The sequence below is a fragment of the Miscanthus floridulus genome, chromosome 9 (genome assembly GCF_019320115.1).
Source record: "Miscanthus floridulus cultivar M001 chromosome 9, ASM1932011v1, whole genome shotgun sequence".
NCBI lineage: Eukaryota > Viridiplantae > Streptophyta > Magnoliopsida > Poales > Poaceae > Miscanthus > Miscanthus floridulus.
The window spans coordinates 120627869-120651832 of record NC_089588.1 but is presented as its reverse complement, the minus strand read 5'-3'; the positions used below and the strand labels follow the sequence as shown (position 1 = coordinate 120651832).

At 54.1% G+C, this 23964-nt stretch overlaps 2 protein-coding genes and 1 pseudogene across 2 annotated transcripts; 2 read left to right on the top strand and 1 right to left on the bottom strand.

Moving 5' to 3' along the window:
• Window positions 1-1271: 1271 nt before the first annotated feature.
• On the bottom strand, window positions 1272-2929 carry LOC136482799 (probable galactinol--sucrose galactosyltransferase 2; annotated as a pseudogene).
• Window positions 2930-8136: 5207 nt separating this feature from the next.
• LOC136482797 (ethylene-responsive transcription factor 1-like) lies at window positions 8137-9204 on the top strand. The gene is made up of 2 exons (XM_066479992.1): window positions 8137-8386; window positions 8534-9204. The coding sequence occupies exons 1-2, from the start codon at window positions 8137-8139 to the stop codon at window positions 9202-9204; spliced, it is 921 nt and encodes a 306-aa protein (XP_066336089.1).
• A 10207-nt stretch (window positions 9205-19411) lies between these two features.
• On the top strand, window positions 19412-19981 carry LOC136480753 (E3 ubiquitin-protein ligase Os04g0590900-like). Its single transcript, XM_066478215.1, has one exon. The coding sequence runs from the start codon at window positions 19412-19414 to the stop codon at window positions 19979-19981; it is 570 nt and encodes a 189-aa protein (XP_066334312.1).
• The last annotated feature ends 3983 nt before the right edge of the window (window positions 19982-23964 follow it).

Here is a 23964-nt window from a genome sequence, read left to right as displayed (position 1 = left end):
TATGATGTAGTCCGATCCTTATAGCAATACCAGGAACAAAATAGATAGCGGCAGCGGTTTGGGTGTACCACACCAAGAACAAATAATTAACAAGATTAGGCTAAAGCCACATACATGGACGATGTTACAAACAGCGGCGACGCTATACAAGTTTCTAGCAGCCAAGTATGTATATGGCGGTTTTGGTAAATGGTATGACTCATCTAGATAAGAAATTGACCCAACTTGTACTTTTTAATTCTAGGAAGCCATATTATGGCTTGTTATTATTATTTGAAAATGCCAAACTTTTTTGGTTTTGATCAACAAATGGTATGCATGTTCAGTGCCTAAAATCTGTATATCTATATATTTGCATTTCATATATATATATATATATATATATATATATATATATATATATATATATATATATATATATATATATATATATATATATATATCTGTGTGTGTGTGTGTGTGTGTGATATTGATTTGGTAACAGATAATCATATGAGAAAATTCCTTATGTGCCAAAAAAACTTGCTCTTCCCAACTTAGCAACTAAACTTGAAATCTTCCTTGTCTGGTACCGCTTGAAATTTTTGTTCCCAAACTGACAATACCGTCTGTTTTGGCATCATATAATATGAACTGTCATGTGGGGTTACATGCACAAAGACGAGAATGCCCTGTCTGCTTAATAAAGAAATAAGTCCGAAACTTGGATGTTCGCACGCAAGGCTAGCCTCCACGGCCAACCCGCACTACCTTGACATGGGCACACCACACGCGACCCTGCGCGTGACCTCGCGCAACCCCGGTGCCCCCTACCCCTGCAGCCACCTCGCGCGCCCCCGTCCTTCGAGGCCACCCGGCGGACCCATGGCGAGGCCTCCGCGGCCACCCCAAGCAGGCACAGGCCCGACATGTCCAACATCCGCTACCCAAAAAAATTTACCTGCTGTTCATGTGCCTAGAAAAAGAAAATCACCAAAAATAGCTGGAACAATTGGAGGGACAAAAATGTCCTTTCGCAATAGAACTTAACACTGTTGTGTGTCTCATCTCACGGTAGTGTCGGTTTAGGAATAAAAATTTGAAGAGATGCCAGATAAAAAGAAGATTTCAAGTTTAGGTGCTAAATTTGGAAGAACAAGTTTCTTTTTTTAGTCAAATAAGGAATTTTCTCTAATCATATATGCTAGAAGAAACCAACGGTCAAGACTCGATCACTTGTTGAAGATCATTCTTAATCATAACACCCACCATGTTATAAAAAGAGTAAATTGCACGGCCGGCCTTCAAGTATTGGACTGATTTCGTCTGGGTCTCCAAACTATGAAATCGCACTCTTGGCTCCCCAATCTACTTAATTCGATCTATGTAGGTCCTAAACAGCCCAGGCAGTGTCAAGCAGTCGACGTGGCTGTCCACGTACGCACGTGAGGCTTCGCCCGTCCGCATGCACTCCGCTCACCCGCGCACAGCCCGCCCGCCCCCATGCGCTTCGCCTGCGCTTCGCTGGCATGGGCTCCGCCCTGCTCGCCCGCCTGCATGCGCTGCCGTACACGCTCGCCCGCGCTACGCTCACATGCGCCCTTTTCTTCTTCTGCAACGGTGAGCGCCCGCAGCCTCTTCTGCTACGGCATGGCCCCGGCGGCGCGGCCCCTCACGCGGACGGATGCAGCAGGCGCAACGGCCCCTCGTGCGGCCGGATACAGCAGGTCCTCGCGTGGCTACGGCGGAGCGGCCCCTCGCGCAGCCCTGCGCGGCGAGCCCCGGCGCGGGCGTCCCCAGCGGCTTCCCGAACTCCCAGTGCAGACCGGCAGTGGCAGCGACAGGAGCACCGGTGCCATCCTGGAGACAGTGGCCACGCTCGCGTCGGTGGTGCTATCGTCAAGAGGGTGTTGTAGGCGACGGAGGAGACGTGGACGGTGTGCGACGCCGGGTCGCGCGGGTAGAAGTCGTCGGAGGCGCGCACAACGGCGGTCTGTCGCGCCCTGTAGAGCATGTCGGTGTTGTGGCACATGCAGGAGATGCATCCGTTGTTGGGGAAGTTGCGCGCCACCGAGGCCTCGAGCGCGCGGTGGTATGCGCGGGTGAGCGCGCGCGACGCGGCCGCCATGCCTGGCGCCGAGCGTCTCGATGATGTTCTGCACGTCCACCTTGACGCGGTCCACGCCGCAGGAAGCGAGGTACGAGTGCAGCTCGTCGTAGAACCTGAGCACCCTGCGCGGGTGCACCAGCCCCAGCCCCAGCACGGAGAGCAAGTCCATGACGATGTCCGGCTGGTTGCCCATCACCCCCGGCGACTGCACCGGGTACGCCAGCGCGCTCTCGTAGTGCTCCATCCCTTCCGCCGCCGGCTTCACGCCGCCCCAGTATCCCGCCATGGCGTGCCACACGTACACGTACTTCACGCCGTGATCCCGCTTCGCCTCCTCCACCAGCAGCTTCAGCCCCGGCACCTGGGACTGCTGCTCGCCGCCGTCCTTGTCGTCGTCGGTCGTCTTCTTCTCCTTCTTCTGGAACTTGGCGTTCTCCTTGATCCCGTCAGCCTGCTGGCAAACCTGTACGACAAGCACCATTGGAGACCAAATTGAGCTTCGCTTGTTCACCGGAGCAGAGCTGGCACGCAATAAGATGAAGACGGCAGTCACACGTACTGCGCCCCTTCCTGGACGACGGCGTTGTTGGACACCTCCTTGTTCTCGCTGCCGATCTGCTGCCACCCGTCGTCGATGATCAGGAACCGCGGCGGCGTGCCACCCTCCGCCAAGCTGCAACGTTCCGCAAAGCAGCAACGGCATCACCTTCACCATCTGGGCGTTCAACGTCTGGTACGGCAGTGTTGGAACCGAGTCACTCTAACTCAACAGAGGTAGAAGATGAACAGTAGACAGATAAACTTGCCGGCGACGAACGCCGCGACGACGCACGCCTGTATCTTGGCTTCTATTATTCAAACACACAACTCGGGACACTCCAAACCACGAGCCTACATGGCCAGTTTATACCCACGGCAACGCAGCGCCCATGCACCCACCTTGCAAGCTTCACGCGCACGTACGCATGGCAGCCTGGACGACCTGGTTTCATGCGTTCGTGAGCCACATACTCCTTCACATGAACGGGTCTCCATCCTTCTCTCGCGTGACGTGCTCCTGCATGCGCTTAACCGCCAACGACTTGGCCTCTAGACTCGATCAGCCTACACACACGCATGCACCTGATGAACGACATGCAAGCACACACACGCTAACTAACCAACTGACTTGAAACACACTCCAAGTCATGATTATCCTAACAAACTCTCCCTAATCTTGACTTGCCGTTGCCAGAGTTGCTGCAGCTGCCGTCGTCTTCATCGTGAAGGCCGCCGCTACGGCCTCCGGACCTGACGTGGCCACCTCTGCATGCCCGCTCTCCGCGCAAACGCCGCAGTCTTCTTCTCAGCGACACACACCGTTTCTCCGGCCGGCGACACACGCCGATACTCCGGCTCCGCCTCACCAAGGCAACTCTGTGCCCCGCACCTCCACATACCGACACACGGCCTAGAGCTTCATAGCATCGTAGCCGCTGGCGAACGCCGCCACCACTAGCACGTCATAGTCGTACCAAGGCAGGGATTGACGAACGGACCATTGCCATGGTGCCTCGTGCCGCCATAGGCATGCACTCGCGGACCGACACACGGCCCGGTGCTTTAGCACGCCGCCGCCGTTGATGGCCACCTCGTGCCGACCTCCACCAGCACGAACGAATCCCACGACGAGGCTTCGGAATCTCTGCCATGCCACCGATGACGTGCTCCACCATGACCGTACGTGGTGCGCCATCGCCGGGCCTGTTGGAGCTCGAGTCTCTGACCTTCAACGTCGAAATCTTCAACTTTCTCTCCACTCCCTAACCTAGGCACTGATACCAATTGTTAGAACCGAGTCACTCTAACTCAATAGAGGTAGAAGATGAACAGTAGACAGATAAACTTGCCAACGACGAACGCCTGTATCTTGGCTTCTATTATTCAAACACACGACTCGGGACACTCCAAACCACGAGCCTACATGGCCAGTTTATACCCACGGCAACGCAGCGCCCATGCACCCACCTTGCAAGCTTCACGCGCACGTACGCATGGCAGCCTGGACGACCTGGTTTCATGCGTTCGTGAGCCACATACTCCTTCACATGAACGGGTCTCCATCCTTCTCTCGCGTGACGTGCTCCTGCATGCGCTTAACCGCCAACGACTTGGCCTCTAGACTCGATCAGCCTACACACACGCATGCACCTGATGAACGACATGCAAGCACACACACGCTAACTAACCAACTGACTTGAAACACACTCCAAGTCATGATTATCCTAACAAACTCTCCCTAATCTTGACTTGCCGTTGCCGGAGTTGCTGCAGCTGCCGTCGTCTTCATCGCGAAGGCCGCCGCTACGGCCTTCGGACCTGACGTGGCCACCTCTGCATGCCCGATCTCCGCGCAAACACCGCAGTCTTCTTCTCAGCGACACACACCGTTTCTCCGGCCGGCGACACACGCCGATACTCCGGCTCCGCCTCACCAAGGCAACTCTGTGCCCCGCACCTCCACAGACCGACACACGGCCTAGAGCTTCATAGCATCGTAGCCGCTGGCGAACGCCGCCACCACCAGCACGCCATGGTCGTACCAAGGCAGGGACCGACGAACGGACCATTGCCATGGTGCCTCGTGCCGCCACAGGCATGCACTCGCAGACCGACACACGGCCCGGTGCCTTAGCACACCGCCGCCGTTGATGGCCACCTCGTGCCGACCGCCACCAGCACGAACGAATCCCACGACGAGGCTTTGGAATCTCTGCCATGCCACCGATGACGTGCTCCACCATGATCGTACGTGGTGCGCCATCGCGGGGCCTGTTGGAGCTCGAGTCTCTGACCTTCAAAGTCGAAATCTTCAACTTGCTCTCCACTCCCTAACCTAGGCACTGATACCAATTGTTGGAACCGAGTCACTGTAACTCAACAGAGGTAGAAGATGAACAGTAGACAGATAAACTTGCCGGCGACAAACGCCGCGACGACGAACGCCCATATCTTGGCTTCTATTATTCAAACACACGACTCGGGACACTCCAAACCACGAGCCTACATGGCCAGTTTATACCCACGGCAACGCAGCGCCCATGCACCCACCTTGCAAGCTTCACGCGCACGTACGCATGGCAGCCTGGACGACCTGGTTTCATGCGTTCGTGAGCCACATACTCCTTCACATGAAGGGGTCTCCATCCTTCTCTCGCGTGACGTGCTCCTGCATGCGCTTAACCGCCAACGACTTGGCCTCTAGACTCGATCAGCCTACACACACGCATGCACCTGATGAACGACATGCAAGCACACACACGCTAACTAACCAACTGACTTGAAACACACTCCAAGTCATGATTATCCTAACAGGCAGCCGCCTCGTCATGTACCACGGATACCAGGGCGGCACCGTCTTCGCCGTCTCCGCTGCCATTGTCGTCGGTGGCCTATACGTGACCGTGATTTTATCATCAGTTTGCTCCGCTGCATGTTACTCCTAGTCCTAGATGATGATGTGATGACGGCTCCATTAACGAAACCATGCAGAGCTCTGGGGTCCGGGCTGTCGAACGTCAAGTACTTCTCCGAGGCGAGCTCGGCGGCAGAGAGGGTCCAGGAGGCGAGCTTGGCGGCATTGCGCCTGCTGCATCCGTCCGCGTGAGGCGCCGCGCCGCCGGGGCCATGTCGTAGCAGAAGAGGCTGTGAGCCTAGCGCGGGCGAGCGCGTACGGCAGCGCATGCGGGCGGGCGAGCAAGGCGGAGCCCATGCGAGCGAAGCGCAGGCGAAGCGCATGGGGGCGGGCGGGCTGTGCTCGGGCGAGCAGAGTGCATGCGGACGGGCGAAGCCTCACGTGCGTACGTGGACAGCCACGTCGATTGCTTGACACCGCCTAGGTTGTTTAGGACCTACATGGACCGAATTAAGTAGATCGGGGAGCCAAGAGTGCGATTTCATACTTTGGGGACCCAGACGAAATCAGTCCAATACATTAAGGACCGGCCGTGCAATTTACTCTTATAAAAAGGAGGAAGTATATTATTTCGTGCTTCGGCCAGGTAAGCGGAACGTGGTCAGCACAAGCCATACCCAAACATAGGAACACAAAACTTGCCATTCGAGATACATAAACTAGTCAAAGCGCCAACTGCACTATGATGGAGACCCGCTTAATAATGGAGTTAGGCACATAAGATTTCTGTTTAGCTGATGTGCCCGTTCATATCCCTTATTAGCTCATGTGTCCTGGGTGTGTTGTACTACTGCAGCCATCATTTGTAGGGGCGGCTCTAGACTATTTGTATGGGCGGTTTTGTCAGCCGCCCTACGGAACCGTTGCTAGAAATGCCCAATTTGTAGGGGCAGTTGGCCAGCCGTCTCTACAAATCGTATTTGTAATTCACAAATCCAGGCCAAAAGAATAGCAATTTTTTTTAATCCGGGAAGGCCCCACCGGTCGGCCACCAGCCCGCTCCGTCGTAAGTCGTGTTGTTTTTCGCGTGAAAATCGCGCTCTTCGTGGCCAGAACGTGGTCATCACAAACCATACCCAAACATAGGAACACTAAACTTGCCATTCGAGATAGATAAACTAGTCAAAGCGCCAACTGCACTATGATGGAGACGCGCTTAATAAAGGGGTTAGGCACATAAGATTTCTGTTTAGCTGATGTGCCCGTTCAAATCCCCTATTAGCTCATGTGTCCTGGGTGTGACGCACTACTGCATGCGTTATTTGTAGGAGCGGCTATAGACTATTTGTAAGGGCGGTTTTGTCAGCCGCCCTATGCTAGAAATGCCCAATTTATAGGGGCGATCGGCGTTGCTAAAAAATCGTTGCTCTGGATGGTGACGTACGACTATCGACAGTTGCTGTCATGTAACCGTGACATCATTGCTCGAGTACTCAACGACACGGGCAAGTGCAGTGAAACAAGAATACAGTCTACAAGGTAAACCAGGTTAGCTCGCCGTCATCCTTTCACAAGTTTATCACTGTTGATGGCCAGGTGGGCGGAAGGTGGCCGTCACAGGTTGCTCTGGATGGTCGGCACTCGCCAAGGCTCTGGTCCGAGGAGCGAAGAGGAGGGCTGAACCGGCAGCTAAGGGACACTTGCCTAGATAGTTGGAGAACAAGTGGCATAAACTGACAAACAGCAATAAAAGATGCTCCTCCAATTGCAGGAGCCTGAGCAGTAGAACGATTCTCCGTTAGTGCTAAAGTAATCAGCAACGGTACGTAATACATGCTTAGCCTAAGTAATCTTTACAGAATTGTAAGGAAGAAGGATGGTATGGTGGCAAATGTTCTACGGACTGTACCAAGTATCATTTAGAAGGGGTTTAGTGAATGAAAATCTCAACTCTTGGTATGACTTGTAAGAAAGAAGAATAGCTTGGTCACGTTCCGGTTTATGTACAGGACTATGATTAGGCAAGGAGTCATCCGGATTAATAGTCTCAACAGGGAGTTACACTTACTAAGGACAACTTAGCAAAAAGAAAATGACAAGGAAGCGTCAAATGTTGTTTTTATAGTGCTGTTGAGACTATTCAACATTTGTTTCTTTAATTGCCATTTTCTGAACTTTGTTTGGAATGCAGTGCGCATCACATTTGGAATTCAACCACCCAATGGTTTCTCTAATATGTTTGGCTCGTGGCTAAATGGCTTTTGTCCTAAGCCTCGAAACCAGATTTTGTAACGTCAGCTATCTGTTGGGCCTTATGGTTAAACAAGAATGATGTGGTCTTTAACTAGACTAAGTCTCTTACTTATTTGCAGGTAATTTTCAGGACGACCTACTGGATCCAACAGTAGTCCCTGCTACATGTGGCTGACCACCGTAAAAACGAAAGGGAACTTAACGTGGCTGACCACGTGGCATCAAAATGCACCGTGCCATCCAGTAAGCTGATGCGCTAGGCGCGAGGCATGTGGCATATCTTGCTAGTCACCATGCCAAGTCATCCACCAACGGTCCTAGCTGGTTTATAAATCTCCTCTCTCCGCCGGCAACCTTACTGGCATCGAGTAAACACTTTCTCGAGAATACACACGGAACAATGTGCGGCGGCGTCATCCCCGCGGAGCTGATCCCGCCGACGCGGCGCGTGGCGTCGAAGCCGGTGACTGAAGGCCACCTCTGGCCGGCGAGCTCCAAGAATGCCGGCAGCGGCAGGGACAAGAGGCACCACCATGAGGACGCCGACGATGACTTTGAGGCCGCCTTCGAGGAGTTCAACGACGACTTTGACGTGCTTGAAGACGACGAGGAACACGTGGTGTTCTCCTCCAAATCTGCCTTCTCCCCAGGTAACCAACATCGATCGTTTCTCTTTCATGTCAAGGTGCAAATGTTGTAATCTGTATGGACAGAATGTTGTAAGGTGGGGAACGTTGGCAAGAACTGCATGCATGCTAGTGTAATCTCAAGGGAAAGAACTCTTGGCTGTGCTATAGCCCACGACGACGGGCGCGCGGCGCGGGCGGCGGGGAGCCATAACAAGCGAGGCCGCCACCCCTTCCGCGGCATCCGGCAGCGCCCCTGGGGCAAGTGGGCGGCGAAGATCCGCGACCCGCAAAAGGGCACCCGCCTCTGGCTCGGCACCTTCAACACCGCCGAGGACGCCGCCCGGGCCTACGACGTCGAGGCCCGCCGCCTCCGCGGCAGCAAGGCCAAGCTCAACTTCCCCGGAGCACGCCGCGGCAACCCACGAACCGCGCCGAAACCGCAGCACCCTGCTGCAGCAGCAGCAGCAGCAGCACAGCCCGCTCTGCTGCTTCCAGGAGAGAAGCAGAGGCAGGAAGGGATTGCCGTGAAGCCTGAAGCTATGGACTCCTTCGACGTGGGCAGCTTCTTCGACGTGACCTTCCCCACCTTCCCCGCCGCGCCGCCGGCCATGGAGAGCTCCTTCGCCGGCAGTGGCGGTGGCTCCGCGCTAGAGCTCGGTCACGAGCTGGCGTTGGATCGATTTATGTTACTGCAGATGACCTACTCGGGCGGCTACGAGTACGATTCCCTGGACGGCCTTTTCGCCGCAGAGGCCGTGCAGCAGGAAGTGAACACCGACATGAACGGCGTCAGGCTGTGGAGCTTCGACGACTTCCCCGTCGACGGCTCTGTTTTCTGACATGCCCTAGCTATCAGCTGTACTACTCAGTTGTAACTTGTAAGCATCTGAATTCATCACCAACTCACCAGCTTTCTGTTCGCTCGGAGGAATCTGGAGAAATCAGGATGAATCGAGAGGAATTTGTGAGAGCGTGAATAGTATTTTTTATCTAGGAACAGTGAAATCCGGCTGGTTTTCACACCAGCGGAACGCAGCCGTTCCTTATCAGATTCTGTTCGTCCACTCCATCTCCCTTTGTAATCATATATGTCATAGTACTGCATGTGTTTGCTCGTTAGATTCTGCATCTATACTGCATGTGTATGCCAAATAAGCTTGTGAACCTGGTTCTATATATATGGTATGGTATCGTGTTTATGAGTGTCCCCTGCCGTGGTCTATCTAGTCAGCGGTCGGGTGTTCCAGGGGCCTTGGACACTCGAGTGTAGGATGGCGCATCAGGTGTTTTTTATCCATTCAACACTTGATTCTCATGAACGTTAGATCCAGATCAAATGAACCAAAAAAAAATTATAAAAACACTGCAAAATATTAAATAGACAAAGCAAAAAGATTAGCCAGATTATATCTATGGAAGGTACCTTAGAAAATTTCAAAGGAAACCAAATAAAACATACAGAAAATAAAAAAACAAAAAATATTAGATAATTGTTCGAGTAATTCTGACCATTTTTATTAAGAATAGTCAATTTACACCAATTAAATATATAATTTACACATAAACGGAAATAGTAAAAATACGGTGCAATGAGATGTAATCTTGTCCTATTAAAAAAAATAAATCTATATACATGTATGGTGAAGTGACGTCTCAGGACCACACACCAGAGCATCGACCTGCACCACGGGTCAGCGTGCACCCGCAGAACCATGGATCAGCATGCACCTAAAGCTGCCACATGCACCTGTCACGGGTCCTCCAGTAGTTTAGGAAACAGACCACGAATTGATGGCCTTACCGCTCGTCTCCCTCGATGGCTCAAAGAGTCTTTCTGGGCTGATAAATTAGACTAATGTTGATTTGTTGTGAGAATAAAATACTATTGACTGACTGATAAGTCTGGATTAAAACCAGCAAACGAATATGGCCAGCAAGATCGAGTGAGAAGAGCGCTTAAAACAAGAGTGCCGCATAGATTTAGCGTTTTTTTATGCCAGCTAGCACTCCTGATTCCCGAAGGAGTTCAGAGAACACAAACATAGTTCTTTTTTTTCTTCTTCATTTTCAAACGAACAAAGATACAATATTCCAATGCGCTGGCTGTCATGTGGGGCCGGACGTTTGCAAGGCAGCGCAGGGCGCGAGACATCCGCAGGGCAGCAGAGCGGGCTGCAGCGCGTGACGCGGCAAGGGCCGCGATCTCCTCGGATGAAGATGGCAGGGCCGGACCCAGTGGCTAGGAGAAAATTAGGCCTTAAAATTAGGATCGTTTGTTTCCAAGTTTGTTAGCCGGTTGGCTTATATATTCTAGGAGACTCCAAACAATAAGGAAAATAATCAGTTATCATCTAATCTACTACCTCTACTCTCATTAAGCCACCAGCAGAGGGGTATAACCTCGCGGTGAGGATTGGAGCGCGACTACGAACTACGTAGTCGCGGCCCGCCGTTGCTGAGCGCTAAGGCGCTTGACAACCTGGTATCTAGGTCTCGTCGATCCGCTTCCTCCTCCGCTGTCGCCCGGCCCGCCCCGCCCTCAACCACTGAAGCCCCACCACCATTTGCCGCCGCCGCATCTCCACCCTCGTCGTCCGTCGCTTCCTGCTCTGCCGACGACATGGGAGACGATCTCAAGGCGTCCATCGACGCGCTCACCAAGCACATGGAACTGATGCACAGGTCGATCGAGGCCAACGCGAAGGCGATCCATGATCTCTCCGTCAACGGCTCCTCAGCATCCGGAGGGCGCCCGGGCACGGGCGAACACCACCAAGATCGGCCGCCGAAGCACTGGCGCCCCGAATTTCCGCACTATGACGGCAAGAGTGACCCGCTGATCTTCATCAACAAATGCGAGTCCTTCTTCTTGTAGCAGCGGATCATGCACGAGGAGCGCGTTTGGATGGCATCGTACAATCTCCAGGAGGGAGCCCAACTGTGGTACATGCAGGTCCAGGAGGACGAGGGCACGCCGACATGGCCGCGCTTCACGGAGCTCCTCAACCTACGCTTCGGGCCCCCGCTCCGTTCGACGCCCCTCTTCGAGCTGTCGGCCTGCCGCCGCATGGGGACGGTGACCGACTACCAGGACCGCTTTCAGGCACTGCTCCCCCGCGCCGGGCGCCTTGACGAGGCACAGAGGGTTCAGCTCTTCATGGGGGGCTCTTGCCGCCGCTCAGCCTCCAGGTCCAGATGCAAAACCCGGAAACCCTTGCGGCCGCCATGAGCCTTGCCCGGCAGTTCGAGCTCATCGAACAGTACACCGCCGCTCCGGCCAAGGGCCCTACACGCGGCGTCCTGGGAGCACCGGGATTGCGTCCGATCCTTCCAGCGCCCACGGCCGCCACCGATAAGGCTCCGATGCCCGCGAACCAGGGAGAGGGCCGGCCGACGAAGCGCCTCTCCAAGGAGGAGCAGGAGGAGCGCCGCCGCTTGGGCCTCTGCTACAACTGCAACGAAAAGTACACCAGGGGGCACAATCGCGTCTGCCGGCGCATCTTCCACATCGGCGGCGTGGAGATCTCCGACACCGACGAAGCAGCCGCGACCGACGAGCAAGAGACGGAGTCGCCGATCTTTTCCCTGCACGCAGTGGCCGGAGTGCCGTTCGGCGGGATGTTGCAGATCGCCGTCTCACTGGGCGGTACCACGCTCGTCGCCCTCCTCGACAGTGGGTCTACCCACAACTTCATCGCCGCCAGCGCCGTGCCGCGCACCGGGCTGACGGTCCAGCCCCGGCCTCGACTCACGGCGATTGTGGCCAATGGCGAGCGGATCACATGCCCCGGCGTCATCCGAGCCACACCAGTCTCCGTCGACGGCACTGACTTCACCATCGACCTCTTTGTCATGCCCCTTGCAGGATATGATCTGGTGCTGGGCACCCAATGGATGGCCACCCTCGGACCGATTGTCTGGGACTTCGCCAAGCACACCATGTCGTTCCAGCTACGGGGGCGTGACTTCTGCTGGACCGGGGTCCCACCTTCCAGCGCGCCAGGGCTCCACTCCGCGATGGCCAGCACGTCCCTCCTCGACGAGCTGCTGGCCACCTTTGAGGACGTCTTCGCCAAGCCCATGGGACTGTCCCCACCCCGCGCCCGCGACCACAGCATCATTCTCAAGCCGGACGCTCCGCCTATGGCCGTCCGTCCTTACCGCTACCCGGCGGCACACAAGGACGAGCTGGAAGCCCAATGCGCCGCCATGATCAACCAGGGCATCGTCTGACGTAGTGACTCGGCGTTCTCCTCACCGGTCCTCCTCGTCAAGAAGGCTGATGGCTCATGGCGTTTCTGCGTTGACTACCGCGCCCTGAATGCCCTCACCGTCAAGGACGCGTTCCCCATCCTCGTCATCGATGAGCTCCTGGACGAGCTCCATGGCGCGCGCTTCTTCACCAAGCTCGACCTTCGATCGGGGTACCACCAGGTGCGGATGCGGCCGGAGGACATCCACAAGACAGCGTTCCACACCCACGACGGCCTCTACGAGTTCTTGGTCATGCCGTTCGGGCTGTGCAACGCCCCAGCGACTTTCCAAGCGCTCAAGAATGACGTGCTCCGCGCTCACCTCTGCCGGTTTGTCCTCGTTTTCTTCGACGATATTTTGATTTACAGCAAGAGCTGGGCGGACCATCTTCGACACCTCCGCGTCGTCCTCACCATTCTGCGCCAACACCGCCTCTTTGTGAAGCGATCCAAGTGCTCGTTCGGCGTTGACTCCGTCAGCTACCTCGGCCACATCATCTCCGCATCCGGCGTGGCGATGGATCCCGTCAAGGTCCAGGCCATCCATGAGTGGCCGCGGCCCCGCTCTGCGCGCACGGTGCGCGGCTTCCTCGAGCTAGCGGGCTACTACAGAAAATTCGTCCACAACTATGGCGCCATCGCCGCACCCCTCACTGCGCTCCTGAAGAAGGAGGAGTTCACCTGGAACGACAACGCCGCGGCGGCCTTCACAGCCCTCAAAGGGGCGGTGACGTCAGCCCCTGTGCTGGCCCTACCGGACTTCTCTAGGTCTTTCATCGTGGAGTGTGATGCGTCCACTTACGCCTTCGGGGCGGTGCTCATCCAGGAGGCGCACCCGATTGCATTCTTCAGCCAGCCGGTGGCGCCTCGCCATCGTTCCCTTGCGGCCTATGAGCGAGAACTGATCGGCCTCGTCCTCGCCGTCCGCCATTGGCGACCGTACTTATGGGGGCGCCGCTTCATCGTCAAGACAGACCACTACAGTCTCAAGTACCTCCTCGACCAGTGCCTCGCGACTATTCCCCAGCATCACTGGGTCGGCAAGCTGCTGGGCTTTGATTTTACCGTTGAGTACAAGTCCGGCGCGACGAACACGGTGGCTGACGCCCTCTCACGCCGCGACACCGAGGAGGACTCTTCGGGCACACTCATGGAAGTCTCGGGCCCCCGCTTCGACTTCATCAGCCGCCTCCGCCACACCCAGACCACGGATCCGGCCTTGGTAGCTGTCCACGACGAGATCAGCGCGGGCACGCGCGCCGCCCCGTGGGCGCTCTCCGACGGCCTGGTCACATACGACGGGCGACTCTACATACCGCCGGCCTCGCCGTTGCTACAAGAGATCGTGGCGACCGTCCACGACGATGGACATGAGGGCGTCCAGCGCACGCTGCATCGACTACGCCGCGATTTTCATTTTCCCAACATGTGTCGCTGTGTGCAGGACTTTGTTCGGGACTGCGTCACTTGCCAGAGGTACAAGTCGGAGCACCTCCACCCCGTCGGGCTCCTCCTGCCGCTGCCCATCCCTACCATCGTCTGGGCCGACATCGGCCTTGATTTCGTGGAGGCCTTGCCGCGAGTGTCCGGGAAGTCGGTGATCCTCTCCGTCATCGACCGCTTCAGCAAGTACTGCCACTTCATTCCCTTGGCGCACCCGTACACCACCGAGACCGTGGCCCAGGCGTTCTTCACCGACATTGTGCGCCTCCACGGCATGCCGCAGTCCGTGGTCTCGGACCGCGACCCAGTGTTCACCTCGCTGTTTTGGCGCGAGCTCATGAGGCTGATGGGCACCAAGCTGCACATGACATCCGCCTTCCACCCTCAGTCTGACGGCCAGACGGAGGCGGCCATCTGCGTCATCACCATGTACCTACGTTGCTTCACGGGAGACCGACCCCGGCAATGGTTGCGGTGGCTTCCCTGGGCTGAGTACGTGTATAACACGGCCTACCAGTCCTCGCTCCGGGAGACCCCGTTCTGCGTGGTGTACAGCCGCGACCCACCCTCCATCCGCTCTTACGAGCCGGGAGAGACTCGGGTTGCTGCTGTGGCTCGCGACATGGAGGAACGCCAAGCATTTCTTGCCGACGTCCGCTATCGCCTGGAACAGGCGCAGATTGTTCAGAAGCACCACTATGATCGACATCATCGACAAGTGTCTTATCAGGTGGGCGATTGGGCGTTGCTGCGCCTCCGACAGCGCACCATGTCCTCCCTACCCCAGGCTACTACGGGCAATCATTTGCCACATCGGGCCCTACCGCGTCGCCGAGCTCATCAACGACGTGGCTGTACGTTTGGACCTTCCGCCGCAGGCTCGCATCCACAACGTGTTCCATGTGAGCGCCCTCAAGAAGTTCAGCGGCGTGCCTCCGTCTACTCCACCTGCACTGCCACACATCCACCATGGCATGGTCACTCCAGAGCCGGCTCGGGTTGAGCGGGCTCGCTTGGCGCGCGGCGTTCGCCAGCTGCTCGTCCACTGGCGCGGCGAACCTCCGGAGTCGGCGACCTGGGAAGACCTCGACACGTTCCGCGAGCAATTTCCAAGCTTCCAGCTCGAGGACGAGCTGCTTCTCGAGGAGGGGAGAGATGTCATGTGGGGCCGGACGTTTGCAAGGCAGCGCAGGGCGCGAGACATCCGCAGGGCAGCAGAGCGGGCTGCAGCGCGTGACGCGGCAAGGGCCGCGATCTCCTCGGATGAAGATGGCAGGGCCGGACCCAGTGGCTAGGAGAAAATTAGGCCTTAAAATTAGGATCATTTGTTTCCAAGTTTGTTAGCCGGTTGGCTTATATATTCTAGGGGACTCCAAGCAATAAGGAAAATAATCAGTTATCATCTAATCTACTACCTCTACTCTCATTAAGCCACCAGCAGAGGGGTATAACCTTGCGGTGAGGACTGGAGCGCGACTACGAACTACGTAGTCGCGGCCCGCCGTCGCTGAGCGCTAAGGCGCTTGACACTGGCAACCGTTGTTTTCCATTTTGTTTAATTCCATGACACATATTGTTGACCTCCTGCAAATGAATGCATCATTTTCCTAGATACTTTCCCAGAAATTGTCATGCGACGGGTGCGAAAAACCGCCACACAATACACAGCTGGTTTTGAACTCCAGCATGGGTACGGTATAATTCAGTCGCGCGGCAAAGTTGCTGAAAAGAAAACAATTTAGACTGCAATTTGCACATCTTGCTTGCCTCGGTGTGGTGGCGACAGCGACCTGGCTCAAGTAAAATAAATACTAATGATGGAATCTGATTCTTCACAACCATTGGATGCTCGTGCATTGTTGCTGGTAAAATAAATACTAGCTCTCTGGGTCCTCAGTAGTTCATTTGGCTACTTCCACCTGTTCCATTAGCTAGAGGATGAGGATTCTCCCAACACATCCTAATCCTATGAAAAGAACATAATTTGGTCCTCGTAACTCCAACTTGTAGTAAGTTTTCTGCGTGAAAAGGTCGTGGCATGCTTATCCTTTCCTTGGCAAAGAACTTGCAAGATCAATACAACCATATCAGTGACTAAGCATCTCTACCATCTTCAGACGTCTGTTACTGCTACTTGTCCATGAATGTGGAAACAGGTGGGAGCTAGGAATTTTATAGAGGGGGCGGGGGGGCGTACTACCAAAATACATATAGTATAATATAATGTAAATCCCAATATAGTTAGGGATTAACCATATATTACATATATCACTAACACCGTTAATTACGCATGCAGCAAGTCTATAATGTAAAATTCTATACAAACAAAAAGTATTAAAGGGACTTACATGCTTCAAGTGAATGGTACTCGACGTGACTGAATTGAATCGAAGTCATCAATAAGTCTATCTGTTGTAAACTTCATTGCTATCTCCTTTCCAATATGAGTTATTAAGCAATTTCTTCGAAACCCATCTTCCATCTTATTTCGATGTCTTGTGTTAGCAAGTTTCATTGCAGAGAAGGCACGCTCTGTTGTTGCTGTTGAAAATGGTAGGGTTAGAACAATCCGAATTAACCTACCAAGAAAATTATTATTAGCATTTAAAATAATAATCAATACAATGTAATCGACTAAATTAAAAGAATAAATATTGCATACCTGTCGATCAAATAATAATCATCTGATTTTCCAGTTTTAGCTAGTCGACAACAAAGGTCAAGAATTGTTCTCAAGTTCTGAAATCTATGATTTGTAGGTAAATCAAGTTCATAATGTTGTAATTGATGTCTCAATGTATCTGTTTCTTGCTCTGAAAAATCAGCACCGGAGTGGACAAAGAGAAATGCGAGTGACTGTTACAAGTTTGCCTATAGGCAAGGATTGTAGCCTCTGCAAGAGAGTTTGGATGGCTCTGTAGCTGCAGAGCCGGAAACGCTTCCGATCGACCATCCATTCCTTGGAAGTAAAATCTGGAAGAGATGGCATGCAACATGGTTTTTTCTGAAGAATCTGTTTCCTCGTAATCTGAGCTGGGTCACCTGTTCATGTTGAGACAAGTCAGACAAACAAAAAGAGAGACGAAATGTAGGTGATCCGTCACTTACATGTAAAAGAAGGGCTGAGGGGCCTCGCTAAATTCACCTCTTTCTGCCGAAACCAATACAGTCGATGCTGGCAATTCTTCAGAGTTGAGGCATCAGCTTGGACAGGGTTCCATCTGACAACTGAGAAGAGCTAGCAAATGAGGAAATGTACATGGCCCGGGATGCTATAAGTAGTAATGTGACTCCATGTGTGTACGCATCAAACCAAAGGGCTCCCAACACTTTCTGCAAAATGGGGTAATGACATGGTCTTATACAAGTGATGTGGGGATGATGCACCTCGTGGTTCCCTTCTTTCTGCAAATAGCTGTAGGTGATGCAATTGTGCAAGTGGTAAAGTCTGTGGGAGTAGAAAACCCAGGGGACTCTCGGACCGCCGCCTATGGCCCGTGGACTGGAAGTGCCCATGGTATTGCTAGCAACGATCTAACCAGAGCAGGCATTGCCACAGTGCCCGGGTTGTTCAGTGGTGACTATGTTCTGTCTGCAGATAGCTGCAATTGCAAGTGATGCAACTAATCGCCTACTTGGATACAAGGGCTAATTACTGGCTAAGTAAAAATTAGTTCTAGTGCGTCTAAATAGAAGAGCTAATGGGTGGCTAATTATTTAGCCAATTCTTCAACTAATTGTTAGCCAACTAGGCAACTAGCTAGCCAAACAAGGCTAATATCGAATGCAAGGTAAACGGAAAAACCGCGGAACTCCCACACCTAGACTGCCCTATCGGACTGAAAAAAGAATTGTACGGCACCGCTATCGAATAAGCAATTAAAGAAAAACAAGGGGAAAGCAAAACGCTCAGTTGACAATCAAAGGTAGTCAAAAGTGTACAGTGGACTCTGCCATGACGTTTCTTTTGTCGAGATAGTCAGAAAATATATTTGGATCATCTCATTTAAAGCCCAGATGAAGAAAAATAGTTTTTCGGGGGCTGCCCTAACCAAAACAGACCTGGCCAGTTTCTAAAACTTTTTTTTGGCGATTACACAGCCCAGTTCCCAAAACTTATTTGTCAATTTTGATGCCACGGCAGAGAAATCGTTTAATTAAGCTTGTTGTTCTCTTTTTTTTCTTTCTTTTTATTTTGAACCAGCTTGTTCTCCTTTATTGCAATAGATTTTTTTTCAGAATTACACAATACAATGTAGATGCCTACAACATGCACGCGTGCACGCTCAACCCTATGAGCACAGGTATGAAAACCCTACTTCTATGAGCACCTCCGAAGGACTGAGCCAGCAGATTTTGAAATTCACAAAGTTACCACGGGCGCCACGCTGTCAACAGAGACGTTGCCTACCATGGAAAGCATTGTGTCGTTAAATCGTAGAATAAATTTAAAAAAATACGAGCACCTGATGACTTAAAACCCCGGTGGGCAGATTTCACCGTAAGAAACCCAACCAACTATGATCAGTTGAGATGATTCTGCAAAGTTGAAACCAACAGGGCCCAAAAACCAACATTGTAGTGACTACAAGCCTACTAGTACATTGTTGGGCTGGGGTGGCTTAGTGACTGGCCCGCTGGTGGGGAGGTAATGGGCCGGCCTCACTTGATATCCATCCCCCAACGTTGTGTCCTGTCTGGCCCTTCACGACTGGGCCTAATCATTTTTGACAGAGGCTGCAGCAGCTCGTGAATCTAGCACAGAAGACAAACAAGCTATCACGGTGAACATAGGGGCCCATGCACGCTGGTGGAAGATGAAAAAGGCTTTTCTGCAGATTTTTTTAATTTTAATTTTAATTTATTATTCTCCACGAGACTCGTGACTCACTGATGACTCCCCCCCGTCCGGGTCCGGCCGGCCATGTAATTCTCTAGTCGTGTCATTTGTGACCCAACACAGTGGATCATGTGTCGATCGTTCTTTTAAGTATCTTGGCGACTGATGAGTAGAAGAAACATGCATGTGTAAACAAACAAACGACGCGAGGAAGGAGAAACAACGTATGCAACAGAGAGCAGGAGACCGAGCTGTTTAGTTCCAAGCACAAGGAGACACGAAGGAACAAGAACACGGCCATGGACGTTTCCATCAATGGCATCCGACGGCAAGACAACAACAGCTGAGAGATCCCTCGTAACCATCGCTGATAGGCTTGGCCGCTTGCCCTGCCGCTCATAAGGCACTGCACGGGGGGGCGCTCCGATCGCGCCCCGTCAAATCGACCATGCGCCACGGCGCCGCCGCTGCCTCAGCTGCTGTGCCTCTCCTAGATCCATCGCCACCGCCATGTCGCTGACGAGCGGCGACGCATACAAGTCGCCGGCGTTCATCGCGCTGGTGAGCGCGCTGTGCGTGGCCGCCGTGCTGCTGCTGCACCACTGCGTCCTCGTCAACTGCTGCCACGACGCCGACCGGCGGCGCCGCAGGCAGCACCACCACCGCCGCGTCGTCGGCGTGGTCACCACGACCTCGGCAGACGCGCAGCGGCACCAGCAGGACAACGACGCCGAGGAGGAGGCGAGCGTCAGCGTGGAGGTGAGCGCGACGTCGCGCACGCACCTCGTCGCCGCGGCGGTCGTGTGCCGGTACCGCAAGGAGGAGGCCTGGAAGGAGACCACGTGCCCGGTGTGCCTGGCGGACTTCGACGACGGCGAGGCCTTGCGGGTGCTGCCGGAGTGCATGCACTACTTCCACGCCGAGTGCATCGACACCTGGCTGCGCGGGAGCACCAGCTGCCCGATGTGCCGCGCCGAGACAACGCCCACGCCGTCGCCCACGCCAACACCTAGCTCGGCGTCCGTGCGCCATCACCTCGAGCTCTCCGTCTCGCTCGAGGAGATCCTCGTCCGGACGTAGCAGCGCTCGGACCATTTCCTCGGAGCACCGACGGCGTAGGCGTAGGCTGCGGCTGCGGCTCCAGCACGCCGGTGCGGCGCAGCTCCAGTCCCCGGAAGCGTAGCGAGAAACAGAGCAACCAAAGGAGGAAGGCGAAGCAGAGTGCTGGTTGTTTGTATGCATGGAAGCAGAGTAAGGGCGCATGGCGGGGATTTCTTGCATTTTTGGATAGGACAGGAAGATTTTAAAATTAGCTGGAGATATTTTCTTCTCTTGGTCTCGAATTCATTTTAGAGATTCTTACTTTTTAAAACTAGCAAGTTTTTGCTAATTCATGAAGACTTGGCAAGATTATGCTTTGTTGCCACTATTCCTCTGGGTGTTGGTACCATAGAAAAATCTAGATATTCAAAGGTGCCTTGAATTTCCACACACATTTGTTTATATTAGGGACACCCTCATGAATTAGTGCTAAATAATATAAAGTGATTTTTATTGAGAATAATTATGAATTCGGATTTAAATTCCAGTAAATTAAATCTTGCTCCTGTTCTACTTCAATGTTATATAGCAATGTGTCGTAACTTGTCGCTCTTATGATACTAACATACAACCAGTGACATTGCCTACGCCAAGAAAAATTTGGAGGAACTGATAGGATGTTTAGTTTCAGGAATGGGCTAGTTCTTCATCTTGTCATTGCTCACATTTTTGTTTCATTTGTGGAATAAAATGGGTTGATGCATCGTTACCTTATTCACCAAATTTAACGAATGAATTCGTGATGCACCATCTCGTCCACAATAGTTTGATTCCTAAAACCAAACAACCTATAAGAAGAGTTTCTGCTATACAAATAGAAGGACCGGCAAGGACGTTGGGGCTGCAATGTTCCATTTCACAGCCATTTATCTTAGGAAACATGAAATGTGTTCCACCTTTCGCTACGAACGATCCAAGCCAACAAAATCCTACTTAACATTTATGAAGGGAGAATAAAAATAAGAATCCTGGATTTCCTTTGAACTTCTATTAACCTTTATTAGGACTGTCGGTGTCTTGGACCGGCGGGCCATCAACCAACTAGTAAAAATGTACTGCGTGCCCCTAATCCCAGATGATGATGCAAAGAGACATAAGGTTTATACTGGTTCGGGCAATGGGTGCCCTACGTCCAGTCTGAGAGATCGATCTTGTATTCCTTGCACCGAAATGCTCGTAGTAGGGGGTTACAAGCAGGGCGAGAGAGGGAGCTAGTCCCAGGTCTCTGCGTGGAGCGGCGTGGATTGCTTGAGATGTTGATCTCAGACGGTGGGGAAGCGTGCGCGTTACAGAGTGTCGAGCGTGTGTTCGTCTACCTCGTGAACCCGTCTATGCCTGGGTGAGTGCGAGCATGAGAGTGAGTCTGTTTTCCTATACGTGTTCGTCTATCTCGTGAGCTCGGGTCCCCCTCCTCTAGAAGCGGCCCCGGTCCCTCCCTTTTATAGTTGAAGGGGGGACAGGGGTGATACATGTGTTAATTACGCGGCGTCGTGCAAACAGAGGCGGCATGTCCGAGCCCTGTAGCTTGTGACTGTGGCGGCATGGTCAATGGAGTGGTCCTGCCCTTGAAGTGCTGGAGCAACGCGCCGGTCACATCCGATCCTGTGCGACGTGGGAGCTCCAGTGATAGCTTGACGCAGGGCCTGGCGGGCAGCGTGCCAGTCGCTGTGTGTTGACCGCGTGAAGAGCCGAGGCTCAGTTGGTGCCGAGGCCGAGCCATCGTGGGGGGCTCGGCGGGCGCGAATCCCGAGGTTGCCGAGACCCTGAAATAGATTGCCGAGGCGTGGAGGGAGCAGTTGGAGTTAGGTAGCATAGTGCGGTATGGGTGTCAGTCGTGGGCACAGTGCTAAGCACAGCGGCCGGTAACCCCTGCTCTGTTCTATCTCGGATGGCATGGCTTCGATGCGACTGGCGTGTCGTCGCCCACTCCGCTGTGTCGAGCCGTCGTTCGGCTAATATCGCGGGAGCGGTTGAACGTGCTGGTCGGACGTGACATCTTGTCCGAGAAGTTGGTCGAGGCGAAGGCGATGGGGTTGTTTGCCGAGCCGGCCTTTAGCGAGGCGGAGAATCAATAACTCGTCTGAGGCCTTCCGGGTGGGGCCTCGGGCGAGTCAGAGAATCAGTTCCCCATCCGAGGCCTCTCGTGCGAGGCCTCGAGCGAGGCGGAGATTCGGTAGGCCGTTCAAGGCCTTCCGTGCGAGGCCTTGAGCGAGGCAGAGAGTCGGTGGTCCTGGTCAAGGCCAGGGTTAGCCAATAGTTTGTCTCTTGGCATTGATTTTGACGGGGTCTAAGCGATTTTTCGGTTGTTGCTTTGGGAACCCCTTCTTATGGTACCCGATAGTAGCCCCCGAACCTCAGGGAGAGTGTGAGCGCTCTCCTTGAGGTTTTGACGAGACTCGGCTCGCAGCAGCTCCTGGTAGGATGGTGTTTCGTACTTGAGGCCTCGGTGGATGCGCGCGAGCGCACCCACCGGGTGTAGCCCCCGAGGCCATGGAGGAGTGGATTTATTCCTCCAGGGGCTTTTCTTGCGTCGTGCGAGGGGTTTATTGCGTTTGCCGAGCCTATGAGTGCGAGTTTGGGTCGCTGGGCCTTGGTTTGGTTGCAGGAAGAGCCTCCGAGCCTCTGCGCGGAGCAAGAGGTCGATCAGGAGTTTCCCTGTCTTTTTTGTGCAGCCCTCACGAATCATTTTTGTTCGGAAGGAGGGGTGGGGGTGCCATGCTACCCTCGGTGGGCGCGAGCAGTGACACCTCCGGTGAGCTTTTAACGGGTTAGTCCGAGTGGAGGCCCGTGCCCCATTTGATAGGGGTCGGCTAGCAGTCCAGAGACGCACTCCAAGAGTACCAGAGGGCTTCTTTAGTGGGTGTCGGGGCCGTTCGATGGGCCCCCGTGGCTCGGTGCCTCCCTACGGTGGGATCCCATTCGGAGACCTCCCTGCCGGTCTTGGACACGACTTAGGGTGTCCCGGGCAATCGTTTGCTCGGGCCTTGGCCATGCGCGGGCTCGCCCATAGTTGTCCCTGACTCTGCTACCCTGGGGCGGCTGTCGAAACCCTCGGGGGCCTAGCCTTCGAACCCCTAGACCGTAACGGGCTCGATGCCCTTTATCGCGTTTTTCCGAGCCTTCGAGTGCGAGCTTGGGTCACTTGTCTTCGTCCTGGGTGCAGGAAGAGCCCCCGAGCCTTCGCACGGTGCGAGAGGGCAGTCAGGGGTTCCCTTGGCTTTTTGTGCGACCCTCGCGCATCCTTTTCGTTCGAACAGAGGGGTTGTTTGCCGAGCCCCCTCGGGTGCGAGCCTGGGTCGCTGGGTCTCGGCAAGGTTGCAGGAAGAGCCCCCTAGCCTCTGCACGGAGCGAGAGGGCCGTCAGGGGTTCCCCTGGCTTTTTGTGCGACTCTCGCGCATCCTTTTCATTTGGAAGGAGGGGTTGTTTGTCGAGCCCCCTCAGGTGCGAGCCTAGGTCGCTGGGTCTCGGTAAGGTTGTAGGAAGAGCCCCCTAGCCTCTGCATGGAGTGAGAGGGCCGTTAGGGGTTCCCCTGGCTTTTTGTGTGACCCTCGCGCATCCTTTTCGTTCGGAAGGAGGGGTTGTTTGCCGAGCCCCCTCGGGTGCGAGCCTGGGTCGCTGGGTCTCGGCAAGGTTGCAGGAAGAGCCCCCTAGCCTCTGCATGGAGCAAGAGGGCCGTCAGGGGTTCCCTTGGCTTTTTGTGCGACCCTCGCGCATCCTTTTCGCTCAGAAGGAGGGGTGGAATATGCCAGGCTACCCTCGGTGTGCGCGTGCGGTGACACTTCCGGTGAGCTATTATCGGGTAAGTCCGAGTGGAGGCCCATGGCCCATTCGATTGGGGTCGGCTAGCGGTCCAGAGACGCACTCCAAGAGTACCAGAGGGCTTCTCTAGTGGGTGCCGGGGCCGTTCGATGGGCCCCGGTGGCTCGGTGCCTTCCTATGGTGGGATCCCATTCGGAGACCTC

Coding starts and splice junctions, on each gene's coding strand:
- LOC136482797 (XM_066479992.1), top strand. CDS start 8,137: ATGTGCGGCGGCGTCATCCCCGCGGAGCTGATCCCGCCGACGCGGCGC. Junction 8,387..8,533: donor CAAATCTGCCTTCTCCCCAG/GTAACCAACATC, acceptor GCTGTGCTATAG/CCCACGACGACGGGCGCGCG.
- LOC136480753 (XM_066478215.1), top strand. CDS start 19,412: ATGTCGCTGACGAGCGGCGACGCATACAAGTCGCCGGCGTTCATCGCG.